The sequence below is a fragment of the Pristiophorus japonicus genome, chromosome 12 (assembly GCF_044704955.1).
Source record: "Pristiophorus japonicus isolate sPriJap1 chromosome 12, sPriJap1.hap1, whole genome shotgun sequence".
In the NCBI taxonomy this organism is placed as follows: domain Eukaryota; kingdom Metazoa; phylum Chordata; class Chondrichthyes; family Pristiophoridae; genus Pristiophorus; species Pristiophorus japonicus.
Window position 1 is genome coordinate 202138208 of NC_091988.1, and position 18427 is coordinate 202156634.

General features: G+C 45.1%; 2 protein-coding genes across 6 annotated transcripts in view; one reads left to right on the plus strand and one right to left on the minus strand.

The window, feature by feature from the left end:
* Positions 1-15419, minus strand: part of LOC139277660 (death-inducer obliterator 1-like) — a 177718-nt gene extending 162299 nt beyond the window's left edge. Inside the window, exons 1-3 of one of the 5 annotated variants that reach the window (XM_070896428.1) lie at positions 15329-15414; positions 3798-3844; positions 2862-3160 (exon numbers count right to left, since the gene is read on the minus strand). The gene's annotated coding sequence lies outside the window, so the exon portion shown is untranslated. Of the gene's footprint in view, positions 1-2861; positions 3161-3797; positions 3845-15307 lie in introns of all 5 variants that reach the window. The other 4 variants (XM_070896431.1, XM_070896430.1, XM_070896433.1 and 1 more) reach the window with 4 other exon arrangements.
* A 482-nt stretch (positions 15420-15901) lies between these two features.
* The window catches only part of LOC139277665 (transcription factor-like 5 protein), a 43437-nt gene continuing 40911 nt past the window's right edge, over positions 15902-18427 (plus strand). The window contains exon 1 of the mRNA XM_070896450.1: positions 15902-17473. Coding sequence (XP_070752551.1) covers positions 16728-17473 — 746 coding nt within the window. The 5' untranslated portion in view covers positions 15902-16727. The remainder of the gene's footprint in view (positions 17474-18427) is intronic.

The following is an 18427-nucleotide window of genomic DNA, read 5'->3' on the forward strand; positions in this document are numbered from 1 at the left end:
TGTTCTAACGTTTGAGTTGCCAGCTTGAATTTTTCACCTAGCTAGAAATTCACAAATAAAACAAAGGAACCCATAAAATATTTATAATTCACAATAAAATGCTTAGTATTACTCTTATAGTTGGCAAAAAAAAAATTTTCAAGAAGCCTATTCCTGAAAAGACTTGCATTTATGTGGGGCCTTTCATGACCACTGGACATCCTAAAGCACTTTACAGCCAATGAAGTGCTTTTGAAGTGTAGTCACTGTTGGAATGTGGGAAACGCGGCAGCCAATTTGTGCACAGCAAGCTCCCACAAACAGCAATGTGATAATGGTCAGATAAACTGTTTTTGTTATGTTGATTGAGGGATAAATATTGGCCAGGACACCAGGGGATAACTCCCCTGATCTTCCGCGAAAATAGTGCCATGGATCTTTTACGTCCACCTGAGGGCAGACGGGGCCTCGGTTTAACATCTCATCCGAAAGACAGGTCCTGGGTCTGAAGCCCACGATGCCTACCCCCTGGGTCTGAAGCCCAAGATTCAATTTGGAGTGCTTGACAGGATTCTGCTGATTCTGTAGATTCCTTGCATCTTCTTGGTTGGTTGATGCGTTTGTCAATCACAGGAAAATCTTTCCCACTTCATGTTGACTGCAAATGCACATAAGAATCCTTCTTTTATGTCATGTCAACTTCCCAGAGTATGCCAGATGTTTGCAAACCCCAGCCCTTTGCAGTACAGTGGAAAAGCCCAGAAGCATGAGAGAACTGAATTTTTTGCCATAAATCCTGAAAACAACGTAAACCATGAGCTCTCAAAGTTTTATCTACAATAAATATTTAAAGGAAAATTTCTAAACTTCAATGATTGACAGCAAGACTGGCCTTTCAAACCAAATTAGATCTTGCTGTTTGTCAGCCTTACACCTCTCCTTCCTCTCCCAGCCCCTACACCTATGTATCCAGGTGATGAAAATTGCTTATAGAACAAGACAGGAAACTATTTGGGGAGCTTAAAGGTAAAAAAATAAGTTCCTTTTTGTAAAAAAAAACCATGGAAATAGCATAACATGAATTTCTGAGCATTTTATAGGCATTTTTTAAAATGTATGCTATTTATTTTAATTAATGCAGCCATGTGTTTATTTTCTTTCCAGAGGGAAACAGGGAGAGACAGACAGAGCAAGGCATTTGGTCAGAAAAAAACAGAGCGAATAGAATCTTCAAGTGTTATAATCTATATTCTGGAATTGTGGAAACAATGAACCAACTGTTGTATTGTAGCTTTGTATTTATCTACCTACAATGTGTAACAATAACAGTAACTGATTTAATTTTCCAATCAAAATAAACATCACTGTTCTGGCGAGATTTCTTACAAACCTCTTTCTAAATTCTCCCCTCCCGGGTGCAGATTGTCTCGTTGTGAACCAAAGTACCTCCCAATTCTGTTAAATTCCAGGATTCCCATTTTCAGAGCCATTAACCCCAGGGTCCTTTCCTCATTGAAATACCAAACTCCACCCTGTGTTATCCTTTCAAATCACTGTCAAACCCCAGAGCCCTGACCACAGTGCTGCTGAAGTACAGGACCAGCTCCTCAGTATTTCCAATGTTGGGAACCGCTAATTACACACTTTAAATATTGGTCATCAGAAACTGCTGATTGTATAAGTTAAGAGTTATCATCAGTAACTGCTGATTAAAACTTGTACAATCAGTAGACTCTTGTCATGCGCTGCGCTGTCATATGATGTAATTAGAACAGACTTGGTGGCAGCATTACACTGACAAGATGGTATATACAACTGATTGAATAGAACTTTTAAACATATAAAGAGTTCTTCTACTTTGTGATCGATGCCGGAATTGTGAAACCACAAAACCAGACAGATGGACTGAAACAGCCACAGACAGAAGAAAACCACTGATGAAAGCAACGATCATAAAAGAAAAGGAATGGGCAAAAGAAAAAAAGGACTGCTCCCCAGCCGACAGAAAAAAGACTTGCAGTTATATAGCGTCTTTCACGACCACCAGACGTCTCAAAGCACTTTACAGTCAATTAAGTACTTTTGGAGTGTCGTCACTGTTGTACTGTGGGAAGAAAAACGAGTGAAAGCTGACAACCAAGCTGCTATTGTAGTGAAAAGTTGAGTATAATACTTTGTAAGAGGGGTCAACATTGACTCATCTCTGATCGTGCTTATGCAAATACAGTTCATACAAAGAATGACTGTTTTTCTATTTCTTCTATTGTGGGGATCCTGATCCTCAGCTTTAGCAAGTCTACGCTGAGCTAATTAACAGGTTTTCGTAACACCAAACTCCTGGATCTCTCCAGATGCTGTTACAAAACCCTCACTGTCGTGCTATCAAACTCTCGGACCCCACCCCAGTTTAATGAAATGTCAATACCATCCCCAATGCCACTAAAGTCCAGAACCACTCCTCCCCAGTGCTGCTAAATGTCAGGCACCTAGCTGCTCAAACTGGACATATCTTGATGTGTATCCTGGGCATGGGAAAGGCAAGAGGTAAAATTTGAGCACCTGGGTAAAGGAACATTCAATAAGAAATTAAGGCCACTGATGTACAGCTTTCACAGAAAAAAATGGACAGTATGAAATTTTATCCCCAAAACACTGCTAAAAATCTCAGCATATTGTGGAATAAAAATGCAATTTAACTTATTCAGTTACCATAAGTCAGTGGCCCTGATATAGGTTACATGACAACACCATTGCTGTACGAGTAACCTCCAATTTGATAAGAGCAATGTCATAGCAGATCCACCATAATAACATTTATAGTAATACATATTGTAGTGATAATTCAATAACACCAGGACTATTTTTTGTGCCTTAATACTTACTGTAACAGGTGGGTTCAAGTAGTACTGGTATCTTCAAATGGGTTCACAGTAATGCTATAGCATTGCCCATTTTGGGAAACTCTAATCTCACATTTGTTGATTTTCTTTTCTATATTGTTGCACTTAGGAGTTTATTACATTTTTGAATCTTTTTAACTTTTCACATTAGGTCATCTACCTCTTGAAAAATCATCTGCAGGAAGAATTGAAGAGCTTTGCTTTTGCTCACTGTCCCTTTCCAATCATACAGCTGCTTGAACTTCTTTTTGATCCTGATCAGAAAACATCTGAAACCTTTTCTGTGAAAAGTGATATGAAAGATGGGTTTAACAAATACTGTAAGAAATAAAAAGCAGAAAACTGCAAATTCTGGAAAACTGAAACAAAAACAAAAATTGCTGGAAATACACAGATCAGTCCGCATCTATGAAGAGAACAGACAGGTTAATGTGATACTGCCACGATATAAGTCTAACTTAGAAGCTGCTGATTAAGCATTATTGGGAATAGTTTGATGAAATCATTTAATTTACAGTGAACAGTGAAGTAAACTTGAAATCAATACAAACATTTACTTCTGATTCAAAGAATTAACTACGTTCTCTGCATGTTCAGGTTATGAATTGGACCGAAACTACAGAAATGATCATACTGCGGAGGCAGATAAATATTTTAAATAGTATTATGACTACGACATGCATACAGAACAGAAATAATGGGGTTGATTTTCATGGTCCTCCTGGGCCCTACGTGCAGGCTTATCGGCCCTCGGGTACAGCAAGCTTTAGGAAGGCAATTGGTATGTTATACTTCAACTCCTTGTCTTAAGGCTAAGAGTAAGGAAGTCTTGTTGCAATTATATAGGGCTTTAGTGAGACCACACCTGGAGAACAGTGTACAGTTTTGGTCTCCTTATCCAAGGATGGATATACTTACCTTAGATGAATGTTCACTAGATTCATTCCTGGGATGAGAGGGTTATCCTAAGACGAAAGATAAGAACATAAAAATAGGAGTAGGCCATTTGGCCCCTCGAGCCTGCTCCACCATTTAATACGATCATGGCTGATCCGATCGTGGACTCAGGTCCACTTCCCTGCCTGCTCCCCATAACCCCTAAATCCCTTATCGGTTAAGAAACTGTCGATCTCTGTCTTAAATTTATTCCATGTCCCAGCTTCCACAGCTCTCGGAGGCAGCGAATTCCACAGATTTACAACCCTCTGAGAGAAGAAATTCCTCCTCATCTCAGTTTTAAATGGGCAGCCCCTTATTCTAAGATTATGCCCCCCAGTTCCAGTCTCCCCTATCAGTGGAAACATCCTCTCTGCATCCACCTTGTCAAGCCCCCTCATAATCTTATACGTTTCATTAAGATCCCCTCTCATCCTTCTGAATTCCAATGAGTAGAGGTCCAACCTCCTCAACCTTTCCTCATAAGTCAACCCCCTCATCTCCGGAATCAACCTAGTGAACCTTCTCTGAACTGCCTCTAAAGTATATCCTTTCGTAAATATGGAAACCAAAACTGTATGCAGTATTCCAGGTGTGGCCTCACCAATACCCTGTATACCTGTAGCAAGACTTCCCTGCTTTTATACTCCATCTCCTTTGCAATAAAGGCCAAGATTCCATTGGCCTTCCTGATCACTTGCTGTACCTGCATACTATCCTTTTGTGTTTCATGCACAAGTACCCCCAGGTCCCGCTGTACTGCAGCACTTGTCAATTTTTCTCCATTTAAATAACTTGCTCTTTGATTTTTTTTCTGCCAAAGTGCATGACCTCACACTTTCCAACATTATACTCCATCTGCCAAATTTTTGCCCACTCACTTAGCCTGTCTATGTCCTTTTGCAGATATTTTGTGTCCTCCTCACGCATTGCTTTTCCTCCCATCTTTGTATAGTCAGCAAACTTGGCTACGTTACACTCGGTCCTTTCTTCTAAGTCGTTAATATACATTATAAATAGCTTGGGTTCCAGCACTGATCCCTGCGGCACCCCACTAGTTATTGATTGCCAACCCGAGAATGAACCATTTATCCCAACTCTGTGTTTTCTGTTCGATAGCCAATCCTCTATCCATGCTAATATATTACCCCCAACCCCGTGAACTTTTATCTTATTCAGTAACCTTTTATGTGGCGCCTTGTCAAATGCCTTCTGGAAGTCCAAATACACCATATCCACAGATTCCCCTTTATCCATCAAGATTGAGTAGACCAGGCCTATATTCTCTGTAGTTTAGAAGAATGAGAGGTGATCTCATGGAAACGGAGTGGCTGGTGTGTCTAGAACTAAGAGTCATAGTCTCAAAGATAAGGGGTCGGCCATTTAGGACTGAGATGAGAATCTCAGGTACAAGGCTACCCCTTGGTAGGGCTTGTGCTAAGAAACTGAAGCAGGAGAATAGAGGCAGCGGACCTGCGTGGGAGCAGCATCGGGAGCTGAGGCGAGGTGGAGCGCTTAAATAAGCAAGGTTCAACAGGCAACATTCGATAGGGTCGTCAGAGTTTAAAAGTGACGTCGGCACAAGGGAAGTCATCATTATTCTTGGCAGTCCCTCGGAATTGAGGAAGACTTGCTTCCACTCTTAGCATGAGTTCTTAGGTGGCTGTACAGTCCAATACGAGAACCACAGTCTCTGTTACAGGTGGGACAGACAGTGGTCGAGGGGAAGGGTAGGTGCGGAGCCTGGTTTGCCGCACGCTTCTTCCGCTGCCTGTGCTTGATTTCTGCATGCTCTCAGCGACGATACTTGAGGAGTTCAGCACCCTCCCGGATGCACTTCCTCCACTTAGGGCGGTCTTTGGCCAGGGACTCTCAGGTGTCAGTGGGGATGTTGCACTTTATTAGGGAGGCTTTGAGAGTGTCCTTGTAACGTTTCCTCTGTCCACCTTTGGCTCGTTTGCCGTGGACGAGTTCCGAGTAGAGTGCTTGCTTTGGGAGTCTCGTGTCTTGCATGCGAACTATGTGGCCTGCCCAGTGGAGCTGATCAAGTGTGGTCAGTGCTTCAATGCTGGGGATGTTGGCCTGGACGATGTCGCTAATGTTGGTGCGTCAGTCCTCCCAGGAGATTTGTAGGATCTTGCGGAGACATCGTTGGTGGTATTTCTCCAGCGACTTGAGGTGTCTACTGTACATAGTCCACATCTCAAGCCATACAGGAGGGCGAGTATTACTACGGCCCTGTAGACCATGAGCTTGGTGACAGTTTGAGGGCCTGATCTTCAAACACTCTTTTCCTCAGGTGGCCGAAGACCGCACTGGAGGCGGTGTTGGATCTCATCGTCAATGCCTGCTCTTGTTGATAGGAGGCTCCCGAGATAAGGGAAGTGGTCCACATTGTCCAGGGCCGCGCCATTGATCTTGATGTTTGGGGGGCAGTGCTGTGCGGTGAGGACAGGCTGGTGGAGGATCTTTGTCTTATTGTTCAGCGTAAGGCCCATGCTTTCATACGCCTCAGTAAATACGTTGACTATGTCCTGGAGTTCAGCCTCTGCGTGTGCACAGACGCAGACATTGTCCGGGTACTGTAGCTCGACGACAGAGGTTGGAGTGGTCTTGGACCCGGCCTGGAGACGGCGAAGGTTGAACAGCTTCCCACTGGTTCTGTAGTTTAATTCCACTCCAGCGGGAGCTTGTCAACTGTGAGGTGGGGCATGGCAGCGAGGAAGATTGAGAAGAGGGTTGGGGCAATGACGCAGCACTGCTTGACCCCGGTCCAGACATGGATTGGGTCTGTGATGGATCCGTTGGTAAGGATCACAACCTGCATGTCATCGTGGAGTAGGCGAAGGATGGTGACGTACTTTTGGGGGCATCCGAAACGGAGGAGGACGCTCCATTGACCCTCACGGTTGATAATGTCAACGGTCTTGGGACGGCTTGTGATAAGAAACTGAAGCAGAAGAACAGAGGCAGCAGACCTGCGTGGGAGCAGCAACGGGAGTTGAGGCGAGATGGAGCACTTAAATAAGCAAGGTTCAACAGGCAACATTCGATAGGGATGTCAGAGTTTAAAAGTGATGTCGGCACAAGGGAAGTAGCTGATTCGTGATTGGTGAGTAGTGGGTGAGTGTTTTTTTTCTGTTAAGTTAGTACTTAGTTTTTAAATAAAGGTTAGTTAAATCAGCTGATTGCTGAGTAATTGCTGGGTGTGTTTTGCTGAGGTTTAGAGTTTATTTTTGCCTGATAGTCCGAGTCCAACTAGAGTGACGGCAGGGCAGCTCAGTCTCGTGGATTGCACATCCTGCGGCATGTGGAAAGTTCTGGACTCTTCGCACAGCCTGGCCGGCCAATCAGGAGGTGCCTCCAGCTGCACCACTCGAGCTCCATGTTTTGGAGCTTGAGCGGTGGCTGGAATCACCGCGGTGCATCCGCGAGACTGAGAGCTATGTGGATAGCACATTACTAGAGGTGGTCACCCCACTGCTTAAGAGTGTTCAGGTAGAGAGGGAGTGGGTGACCAGCAGACAGAAGAGGAAGACTAGGCAGGTAATGCAGGAGTCCCCTGAGTCCATCTCGCTCTCCAACCGGTATTCTCTTCGGAGTACTGGTGGGGGCGATGGTGCCTCTGGGGAGTGCAGCCACAGCCAAGTCCACGGCACCACAGGTGGCTCAGCTGCACCGGGAGGGGGGGGGGGGTTGCGCGAGAGGAAGAAGAATGGAAGAGCTATAATGATAGGGGATTCAATAGCAAGGGGAGCAGACAGGCGATTCTGCGGCCTCAGACGTGACTCCAGGATGGTATGTTGCCTCCCTGGTGCCAGGGTTAAGGATGTCACCGAGCGGCTGCAGGGCATTTTGGAGGGGGGGGGGGGCGGGGGGGTGAACAGCCAGAGGTTGTGGTCCATATCGGTACCAATGACATTGGTAGAGAGAGAGGGATGAGGTCCTGCATGCAGAGTTTAAGGAACTTGGAGAAATATTAAAAAGCAGGACCTTAAAAGGTAGTAATCTCCGGATTACTCCTGGTGCCATGATCTAGTGAGTACAGAAATAGGAGGATAGAGCAGATGAATGCGTGGCTGGAGAGATGGTGCAAGAGGGAGGGCTTTAGATTCTTGAGGCATTGGGATCACTTCTGGAGGAGGTGAGACTTGTACAAGCCGGATGGGTTGCACCTCAACAGAGCCGGGACCAATAACCTCACGGGGTGGGGGGGGGGGGCTGCTAGTGCTGTTGGGGACAGTTTAAACTAGCTTGGCAGGGGGATGGGTACCTGAAAATAGATTCAGTAGAGAGGGGAGTAAAGCTGGAATTGGAAACCAAAAATGTAGAAAGTGAATTTGAAGGACAGAGGAAACAAGGGTTAGAAAGTAGTCAACAAGGAGGTCTGGCGGCACTAAATGGTATATACTTCAATAAAAGGAGTACAGCAAATAAGGCAGATGAGCTGAGAGCACAAGTTGACACTTGGGAGTATGATATTATAACTATTACACAGACATGGCTAAAAGAGGGGCAGGTATGGCAGCTCAGCATTCCTGATTACAGGATCTTCAGACGGGATAGACAGCGGGGTAAAAAGGGAGGGGGGGGGTGTCGCAGTATTGATTAAAGAAACTATTGCAGCTGTGAGGAAGGATGCTTTGTTAGAGGGATCCTCAAACGAGGCAACGAGGCCATATGGGTTGAACTGAAAAACAAAAAAGGGGTGATCACACTGCTGGGAGTGTACTATAGACCCCAAACAGTGGGAGGAAGATAGAAGCACAAATATGTCGGCACATTTCTGAGAAGTGCAAAAACTATAGGGCAGTAATAGTCGGGGATTTCAACTACCCGAATATTAACTGGGACAAAATTAGTGTGAAGGTTACAGAGGGTGAGGAATTCCTAAAATGCATTCAAGAGAACTTTTTTAGCCAGTAGGTAGCAAGCCCAATACGGGAAGGAGCGGTTCTGGATTTAGTTTTCGGGAATGAAGCTGGGCAGGTGGAAGGGGCATCAGTAGGAGAGCATTTAGGTACTAGTAATCATAATTCAGTTAGATTTAAGGTAGTTATGGAAAAGGACAAGGATAGACCAGGAATAAAAGTTCTAAATTGGGGAAGAGCCAATTTCTAAAAAGTTCTAAATTGCAAAGCTGAGAAGTGATTTGGCCACAGTGGACTGGAAACAGCTACTTGAAGGTAAATCAGTGTCAGAGCAGTGGGAGGCATTAAAGGAGGAGATCCGTAGGGTTCAGGCCAAATATGTGCCCTTAAAGAAAAAGGGTGAGACTATCAAATCTAGAGCCCCCTGGATGTCGAGGGACATACAGGGTAGGATAAAGAAAAAAAAAAGGAGGCTTATGACAGATACCGAGGGCTAAATACTGCAGAATCTCGAGAGGGGTATAGAAAGTTTTGGGCTGAAATTAAAAAGGATATTAGGAAAGCAAAGAAAGAACATGAAAAATTCTTGGCAAATAAAATCAAAAAAAGGTACAAATATATTAAGAGCAAGAAGATAACTAAAGAAAGGGAAGGACCTATTAGAGACCACGAGGGTAATTTGTGTGTGGAGGCGGAAAATATGAGTATGGTTCTTAATGAATACTTTGCGTCTGTTTTCACAGGAGAGAGGGGCGATGCAGACACTACTATTGATGGGGAAATTGATAGGATTGAAGGCCGATAAATCCCCAGGGCCTGATCGACTGCATCCCAGAGTACTTAAGGAAGTGGCCTTGGAAATAGCGGATGCATTGACAGTCATTTTCCAACATTCCATTGACTCGGGATCAGTTCCTATCGAGTGGAGGGTAGCCAATGTAACCCCACTTTTAAAAAAAAGGAGGGAGAGAGAAAGCAGGGAATTATAGACCGGTCAGCCTGACCTCAGTAGTGGGTAAAATGATGGAATCAATTATTAAGGATGTCATAGCAGCGCATTTGGAAAATGGTGACATGATAGGTCCAAGTCAGCATGGATTTGTGAAAGGGAAATCATGCTTGACAAATCTTCTGGAATTTTTTGAGGATGTTTCCAGTAAAGTGGACAAAGGAGAACCAGTTGATGTGGTATATTTGGACTTTCAGAAGGCTTTCGACAAGGTCCCACACAGGAGATTAATGTGCAAAGTTAAAGCACATGGGATTGGGGGTAGTGTGCTGACGTGGATTGAGAACTGGTTGTCAGACAGGAAGCAAAGAGTAGGAGTAAATGGGTACTTTTCAGAATGGCAGGCAGTGACTAGTGGGGTACCGCAAGGTTCTGTGCTGGGGCCCCAGCTGTTTACATTGTACATTAATGATTTAGACGAGGGGATTAAATGTAGTATCTCCAAATTTGCGGATGACACTAAGTTGGGTGGCAGTGTGAGCTGCGAGGAGGATGCTATGAGGCTGCAGAGTGACTTGGATAGGTTAGGTGAGTGGGCAAATGCGTGGCAGATGAAGTATAATGTGGATAAATGTGAGGTTATCCACTTTGGTGGTAAAAACAGAGAGACAGACTATTATCTGAATGGTGACATATTAGGAAAAGGGAAGGTGCAACGAGACCTGGGTGTCATGGTACATCAGTCATTGAAGGTTGGCATGCAGGTACAGCAAGCGGTTAAGAAAGCAAATGGCATGTTGGCCTTCATAGCGAGGGGATTTGAGTACAGGGGCAGGGAGGTGTTGCTACAGTTGTACAGGGCCTTGGTGAGGCCACACCTGGAGTATTGTGCACAGTTTTGGTCTCCTAACTTGAGGAAGGACATTCTTGCTATTGAGGGAGTGCAGCGAAGATTCACCAGACTGATTCCCGGGATGGTGGGACTGACCTATCAAGAAAGACTGGATCAACTGGGTTTGTATTCACTGGAGTTCAGAAGAGTGAGAGGGGACCTCATAGAAACGTTTAAAATTCTGATGGGTTTGGACAGGTTGGATGCAGGAAGAATGTTCCCAATGTTGGGGAAGTCCAGAACCAGGGGTCACAGTCTAAGGATAAGGGGTAAGCCATTTAGGACCGAGATGAGGAGAAACTTCTTCACCCAGAGAGTGGTGAACCTGTGGAATTCTCTACCACAGAAAGTAGTTGAGGCCAATTCACTAAATATATTCAAAAGGGAGTTAGATGAAGTCCTTACTACTCGGGGGATCAAGGGGTATGGCGAGAAAGCAGGAAGGGGGTACTGAAGTTTCATGTTCAGCCATGAACTCATTGAATGGCGGTGCAGGCTAGAATGGCCTGCTCCTGCACCTATTTTCTATGTTTCTATGTTTCTACTATCGAGGAGAAGAACTGTGAAATATTACATGAAATAAACAGTGAGAGAGGAGGTATTAAGGGATTTAGCAGCTTTGAAAGTCGATAAATTCCCAGGCCCAGACGAAATGTATCCCAGGCTGCTAAGTGAAGTAAAAGAGGAAATAGCAGAGGCTTTGACGATCATTTTCCAATCCTCTCTGGCTTCAGGTGTGGTGCCAGAGAACTGGAGGACTGCTAATGTGGTACCTTTGTTTAAGAAGGGAGAAAGGGATAGGCCGAGTAATTACAGGCCAGTTAGCCTAACCTCTGTGGTGGGAAAATTATTGGAAAAAATCCTGAAGGACAGGATAAATCTTCACTTAGAAAGACACGGATTAATCAAGGACAGTCAGCACGGATTTGTTTAGGGAAGGTCATGTCTGACTAACTTGATTTAATTTTTCGAGGAGGTAACCAGGAGGGTCAATGAAGGCAAAGCGTACGATGTAGTGTATATGGATTTTAGCAAAGCTTTTGATGAGGTCCCACATGGCAGACTGGTCACAAAAGTAAAAGCCCGTGGGATCCAAGGCAAAGTGGCAAGTTGGATCCAAAATTGGCTCAGAGTCAGGAAGCAAAGGGTAATGGTTGATGGGTGTTTTTGCGACTGGAAGGATGTTTCCAGTGGGGTTCCGCAGGGCTCAGTATTAGGTCCCTTGCTTTTTTGTTATGTACATCAATGGTCTAGACTTGAATATAGGGGGTATGATTAAGAAGTTTGCAGATCATACTAAAATCAGCTGTGTGGTTGATAATGAAGAAAGCTGCGGAATGCAGAAAGATATCAATCAACTGATCAGGTGGGCAGGACAGTGGCAAATGGAATTTAATCCAGAGAAGTGTGAGGTTATGCATTTGGGGAGGGCTAACAAAGAAAGGGAATACACATTAAATGGTTGGATACTGAGAAGTGTTGGGGAACAAAGGGACTTTGGAGTGCATATCCACAGATCCCTGAAAGTAGCATGCCAGATAGATAAGGCATACGGAATGCTTGCCTTTATTAGCCGAGGCATAGAATATAAGAGCGGGGGGGGCGGGGGTTATGCTTGAACTGTATAAAACACTGGTTAGGCCACAGCTGGAGTACTGTGTGCAGTTCTGGTCACCGCATTACAGAAAGGACGTGGATAGAAAGGCCCTATTTCCCTTAACAGAGGGGCCAACAACCAGGGGGCATAAATTTAAAGTAATTGGTAGAAGGTTTAGAGGGAGATTTGAGGGGAGATGTCTTCACGCAGAAGGTTGTGGGGGCCTGCAATTCACTGCCTGAAAGGGTGGCAGAAGCAGAAACCATCACCACATTTAAAAAGTACTTGGATGTGCACCTGAAGTGCCGTAACCTGCAGAGTTACGGACCTAGAGCTGGAAAGTGGGATTAGGCTGGATAGCATCTTGTTGGCCGGCATGGACACGATGGGCTGAAATGCCTTCTGTGCTGTAAACGTCTATGATTCTATGAACAGGAGCCAAGAGGCACCTGGTGGAGAAGCACCATCTATTTAAAAGAAAAAATGATCACTGACCTTCAGGTCTGTCTTCAGTTTGCTGCTGAGACCCCAGGAATTCCACTGTGACCTCTGCACGGATGTTGCAGCAGCAAATAGAAGCAGGAGGCCAGGAACACCCAACTTCCTCCTCATTTACTAGTAGTTCCTAAACATTTTACAAATCAGAGATTTTGTTTTGCATTTATCCAAATGCCATATTGCACCTCGTGTGTTATTCCGATTTTAATTTCTAATATGGGCTCAATTTGTAATATTTCCAAGTTTGCTGCCGACACAAAACTAGGTGGAATTGTGAGTTGAGGAGGATGCAAAGACGCTGCAATGCGATTTAGATAGGTTGAGTGAGCAAACACATGGCAGATGCAATATAATGTGGATAAATGTGAAGTTATCCACTTTGGTAGGAAAGACATAAGGACAAAGTATTATTTAAATGGTGATGGCTTGGGAAGTGTCGATGTACAGAGGGACCTGGGTGTCCTTGTACACCAGCCATTGAAAGCAAACATGCTGGTGCAGCAAGCAGTTAGGAAGGCAAATGGTATGTTGGCCTTCATTGCAAGAGGATTTGAGTACAGGAGCAAGGACGTCTTACTACAGTTATACAGGGCCTTGGTGAGACCACATCTGGAGTACTATATGCAGTTTTCATCTCCTTACCTAAGAAAGGATATACTTGCCATAGAGGGAGTACAGCGAAGGTTCACCAGACTGATTCCTGGGATGGCAGGACTGTCGTATGAGAAGAGATTGGGTCGACTAGGCCTGTATTCACTAGAGTTTAGAAGAATGAGAGGTGATCTCATTGAAACATATAAAATTCTGACTGGGTTGGATAGCTGGATGCAGGGAGGATATTTCCCCTGGTTGGGGAAGTCTAGAACAAGGGGTCACAGTCTCAGGATGCGTAGTAGGAAATTTAGGACTGAGATTTGGAGAAATTTTTTCACTCAGAGGGTGGTGAACCTGTGGAATTCTCTACCACAGAAGGCTGTGAAGGCCAAGTCATTGAACATATTTAAGAGGGAGATAGATTTCTAGAAACAAAAGGCATCAAGGGGTATGGGGAAAAGTGTGAATATGGTGTTGAGATAGAGGATCAGTCATGATCATATTGAATGGCGGTGCAGACTCGAAGGGCCGAATGGCCTACTACTGCTCCTATTTTCTAATTTCCCATCGATTCATCGCATATTTCTTGCTATTAGCTGCATTCCGTTTGCTAGTTTCCTCTTAAAATGTACCACCTGTGCTGTAGTTGATGGCTGTTCTTTCTATTAACCCAGGGTTCTCCAGAGCTGTTCTCTCTCCCACTCTATTCCTTCTTTGTCTTAATGACTCCTTTGACTCAATATACAGCCCTTTTTTGCTTTTAATGATGATTCCACATTCATCATTCTTTTGTCAGATGGCACATCACCTCAATTCCTCTCTCAGTTCAATGGCTAAATCTTTACATCTGGGTCTCTTCCTTCACCGTTGATGAGTAATGGGTTGACAATTTCACCAAAGCAGCAAATATAATCTCAGATAAATGTATAAAGCATTCATACACTTGTATTACATAAGCACTAGTTTCTTCATGTTTCCCACCAATCTAATGATCTTTAATGACTTTACTCTCAGACATTCTTGAACTCACTATCTCCTCTGACCTCAAATAGAAGTCTCATTTCCTCTTACTTCAAACACATTTCCTTCTCAAAAACTCTCAACTTCTGTAAAACCAGGTCCAATCTAGACTGTTAGCCCCAGATAGCCTGTCGCTGTTCACAGAATCCCTCGGCCCAGGTTCTTGTTGTTGATCAACATCCAGCGACCCTTTCTGGAAAGTACTTGGCTGTGGTTATGCCATAACTCTGCTGCAAAGCCCAACTATGGTTGACAATCACTACCAACACTCAAACATGAAGAAAACCCACTTGGGGGAAGAAAGCAGAAGACGAATGGTAGTATCTGCAGAACCACCAGAATCTTCTGTAGGATTGAGTTCTCTATAATCACACAATATATCGGAGTGACTATTGATACCTAAGTAGTAGTGGTTAGTAGTAATGTCGAAGGGACAGCTACCGGTTAGGGTTAGTGTCAGCCAATGCATTGTCAATAGAAAGACTTGCATTTCTATAGCAGCTTTCACAACCACTGGACGTCCCAAAGCAGTTTACACCCAATGAAGCACTTTTGAAGTGCAGTCACTGTTATAATGTTAGAAACATGGCAGTTTGTGCACAACAAGCTCCCACAAACAGCAATGTGATAGTGACCAGATTATCAGTTTTCGTGATGTTGATGGAGAGATAAATATTGGCCAGGACACTGGGGATAACTCCCCTGCTCTTCTTCGAAATAGTGCCGTGGGATCTTTTACATCCATTTGAGGGCAGACTCAGGTTATCATCTCATCCGAAAGACGTCCCCTCCGACAGTGCAGCGCTCCCTCAGTATTGCCCTTGATCGCCATTGACAACGGCATTGTTTGTTGCCCGGCGCCGCCCACATTATATGCCAACATTTACAGATACTCGATTGAATCTCTGAGCCACAGCAGGCCCGCTTTGCTTTGCCCGAACAATGCGGAGCGCCCCGCGCCTGCCCAAAGCGCGTTTTAAACGGAGCCGCCAAACGGGCTACCGGGAGTCCGCGGACAGAATTACAGGGGAGACCAGTTCAACATAACGCTTCAATTTTCACTGTGCTTACCCGATATATGAATAACTTTACCTCATAAAAAATACATATATAGGGAGAGAGAGGACGGCCTGTTTGATTTTGAAGTGCGGACACAAACAGCCTCACGGTAAACACAACAACGCTCGAGCGCTCGGCAGGCGAGGCGCATGCGTGAGGAGAGGGGGCGGGGTAAGGATCGGAGCCAGAAGCAGGGAGAGTGGAGCGGGGGCGGAGCCAAGAGCCAGGCACAGTGGAACGTGTCAGGGGCGCTGGGGCGGGGGCGTGGCCAGGCGCTGTGGACCGTGTCAGGGGCGCTGGGGCGTGGGCGGAGCCAGGCGCCGTGGCGGGGGCGTGGCCAGGCACAGTGGACCGCGTCAGGGGCGCTGGGGCGGGGGCGGAGCCAAGAGCCAGGCACAGTGGAACGTGTCAGGGGCGCTGGGGCGGGGGCGGAGCCAGGCGCCGTGGCGGGGGCGTGGCCAGGCACAGCGGACCGTGTCAGGGGCGTGGCCAGGCACAGTGGACCGTGTCAGGGGCGCTGGGGCGGGGGCGTGGCCAGGCGCTGTGGACCGTGTCAGGGGCGCTGGGGCGGGGGGCGTGTCTAGCAGCTGATGGACGGCCGGCCGGCTGGCGCGAGCCGTGGCTGACGGTTGCTCGGGCGCCTTTTCAAACCGGGCGGGGAGTGGCGGAGCGCGGGCTGGGCTGGGCTGGACCGGGTGGCGGGCAGCTCGCGACTTTCCGGGAGAGGAGCCGGCAGCGGCGGCGGCGGCCTTGGGCGCGTGGAAAAAGTGTGGGGGAGGACCAGAAAAGCTGTGTTAAACAGCACCCCCACCCCCCTGTAGTACTGGTTTGCTGGTTGTTGTTGTCTGAGCCCCTCCCTCCCCCCCCCAATGACGAGCCTGTGAATGTTGTCTTCATGTGGCGGCAGGCACGGGAGGAGCAATGTGAGATGGCTCGGGGTGGCCATTTCCCGGTGTGAGCCGGTGTGTGGGGGCTCTGATTTATTCTTGTCCGCCTCGCGCTCCTGCTATTCTTCACCACCCCCCCTTCCTTTTCTGAAGGAATTGTGTTTTTTTCCGCCAATTAAAAAGTCTCTTGAAGAAAAGTCCTTTGAGTAGAGAGATTGAGATCTCAGTTGGTGTTGCACGACGCTTGTGCGTGTGTGAGTTCACCATAGCCTTTGAAGGAGGGACTCCTACCCTAGGATTGTATTTTTAAAAATGATGGTAAAGCTTGTGTTTCCGAACACAATGTTTAAAACCTCAACGGAAGGTAGTTAGCATGTGAGTTTAAATTTTTTTTTTCCTCTGTGACTTGGTTTTAATTGTGAGGAGAGTATCTCTTGGCTTAGATGAGGACCGGTGGTGGTAGTGTCTAAGTGTAGTATATCCTTTTTTTGCCACCCTATGTTGTTGTAGATGTGTGAAGATTATTTTTTTACACTTCTAACTGGATGATGCTTTCTTCTGAGGCCACACCAGAGCTGCCCCATTCCCCATCTCATGATTCCAGGCCCACGGAGCCAACCGCAACCACTTGTACCACCGAATGCCCTTTTACAGAGCCAGGACTGAACTTCACTAACTCTGATCTTAGCCTCGTGGACATGAGTGAGGTCGAATACACCCAACTGCAGCACATCCTTTACTCGCACATGGAGTCCCAGCCAGGGGAGGCTGAACTGGAGACACGTCTGAATCCTACTTTGTACCAGTCTACTAATTCTACCAGCCAGGCTCCATTTCCGACAGCCAGCTCGGTTAACCAGGTGCCTTACTCAACCGCTAACTCTGCCAACCAGAACCTGTACCCAGTCACAAGTACTGCGAACCCAACCTCTGATTCTCACTACGTGGCTAACAATCAATGTTTAGGGCACATTGATTTCCAAGAGTTAAAAATGATGCTTTTGAATGACCCTCCATTACCAGTTAACATCAGTAATAATTTGCAAAATATGGAGAAGTTCTCTCAAAATTCTTCTGCAGCAACCACCCGACCTAATGGACTAACGCTGAAAAATAGGGACACAGCTGGTAATTCAGACAAGGAGAAGAATTCGGGGGATAACTCAATGACAGGGCAAGAATCCAGGTGTAAAACTGGACCCAGAGTTCGCCTTGAAGACAGATTTAATGCAGTCCAAAATGAAAACCAGGACCGACAGGAGCTGCAGGATTCTGGAGTTACATTTAACAAGTGTGTTTCTCAACTAGTCAACATAGAGATATACAATCTACATGGAATTCAGAGAATAGTTAAGAATTGTATACACTGAAACCTGTCCATAACAAACACTTTGATTTGGTGGTCTTTTAAAATGTGCTGATAAATTAGGATTAATATTGACTTATTGCAAACAGGTAGCCTGCATAAAATTGGTTTGAACTATTTAGCTCTCTGACTGGTATGGTACCAAGTCAAGCAGGGATGCAATACATTTTAACCTGCCATAACAATAAATTGCAATTTATTCTATTGGATATTTTTCTGCATTTGCAGAAATCCATACCCTTACTAAACATTAACAAACAAATTTTTTGAGGCAATGAAAGTGTTTAAATCTTTCAACACTTTAATTGAATAAGGCAAGCACAGACCACCGTATAATAGCGCATTTGTACAATTTGTGGACTTAAACAGGTTGGATCTACTCAAATAAAAGTACCACCAATGTGATATCCTCATCTATAAAATGTACTTAATTCCAGAAGAACCCAATGTTTTAATTTTCTTTTGAAATTTGATAAAATCTAAACAATTGATTCAATATACATTTAACTACTCAAGTACCCAGTGCATATCTACCATCTAAAGGTTTTTTTTTAAAGAGAACTGTTGGAGACAATATTTTCTTTTTTTTTGTATATTACGTTTATACTAACCAACGACTGTAGAGTATCTTAATTTAGTTAAATAATAAAGTCTTTGCTCCTAACGTATTATTTGCAAAATAACGTAGTATTTTCCATTACCCATTGTACAAGAATTCTGGCCTTAGCCGAGCTTTCCTATGTTTCCTATTGTTTTAAGAAAAATACTTTGAGTCTTGGTGCAGAATCAAGACAGCTGGAAAATTTGTACACTATTTTCATCTGTAGTTTTAATCAAATTGGTGGAATGCTACATTTGTAGTCTTGCTTTTACTTGTCA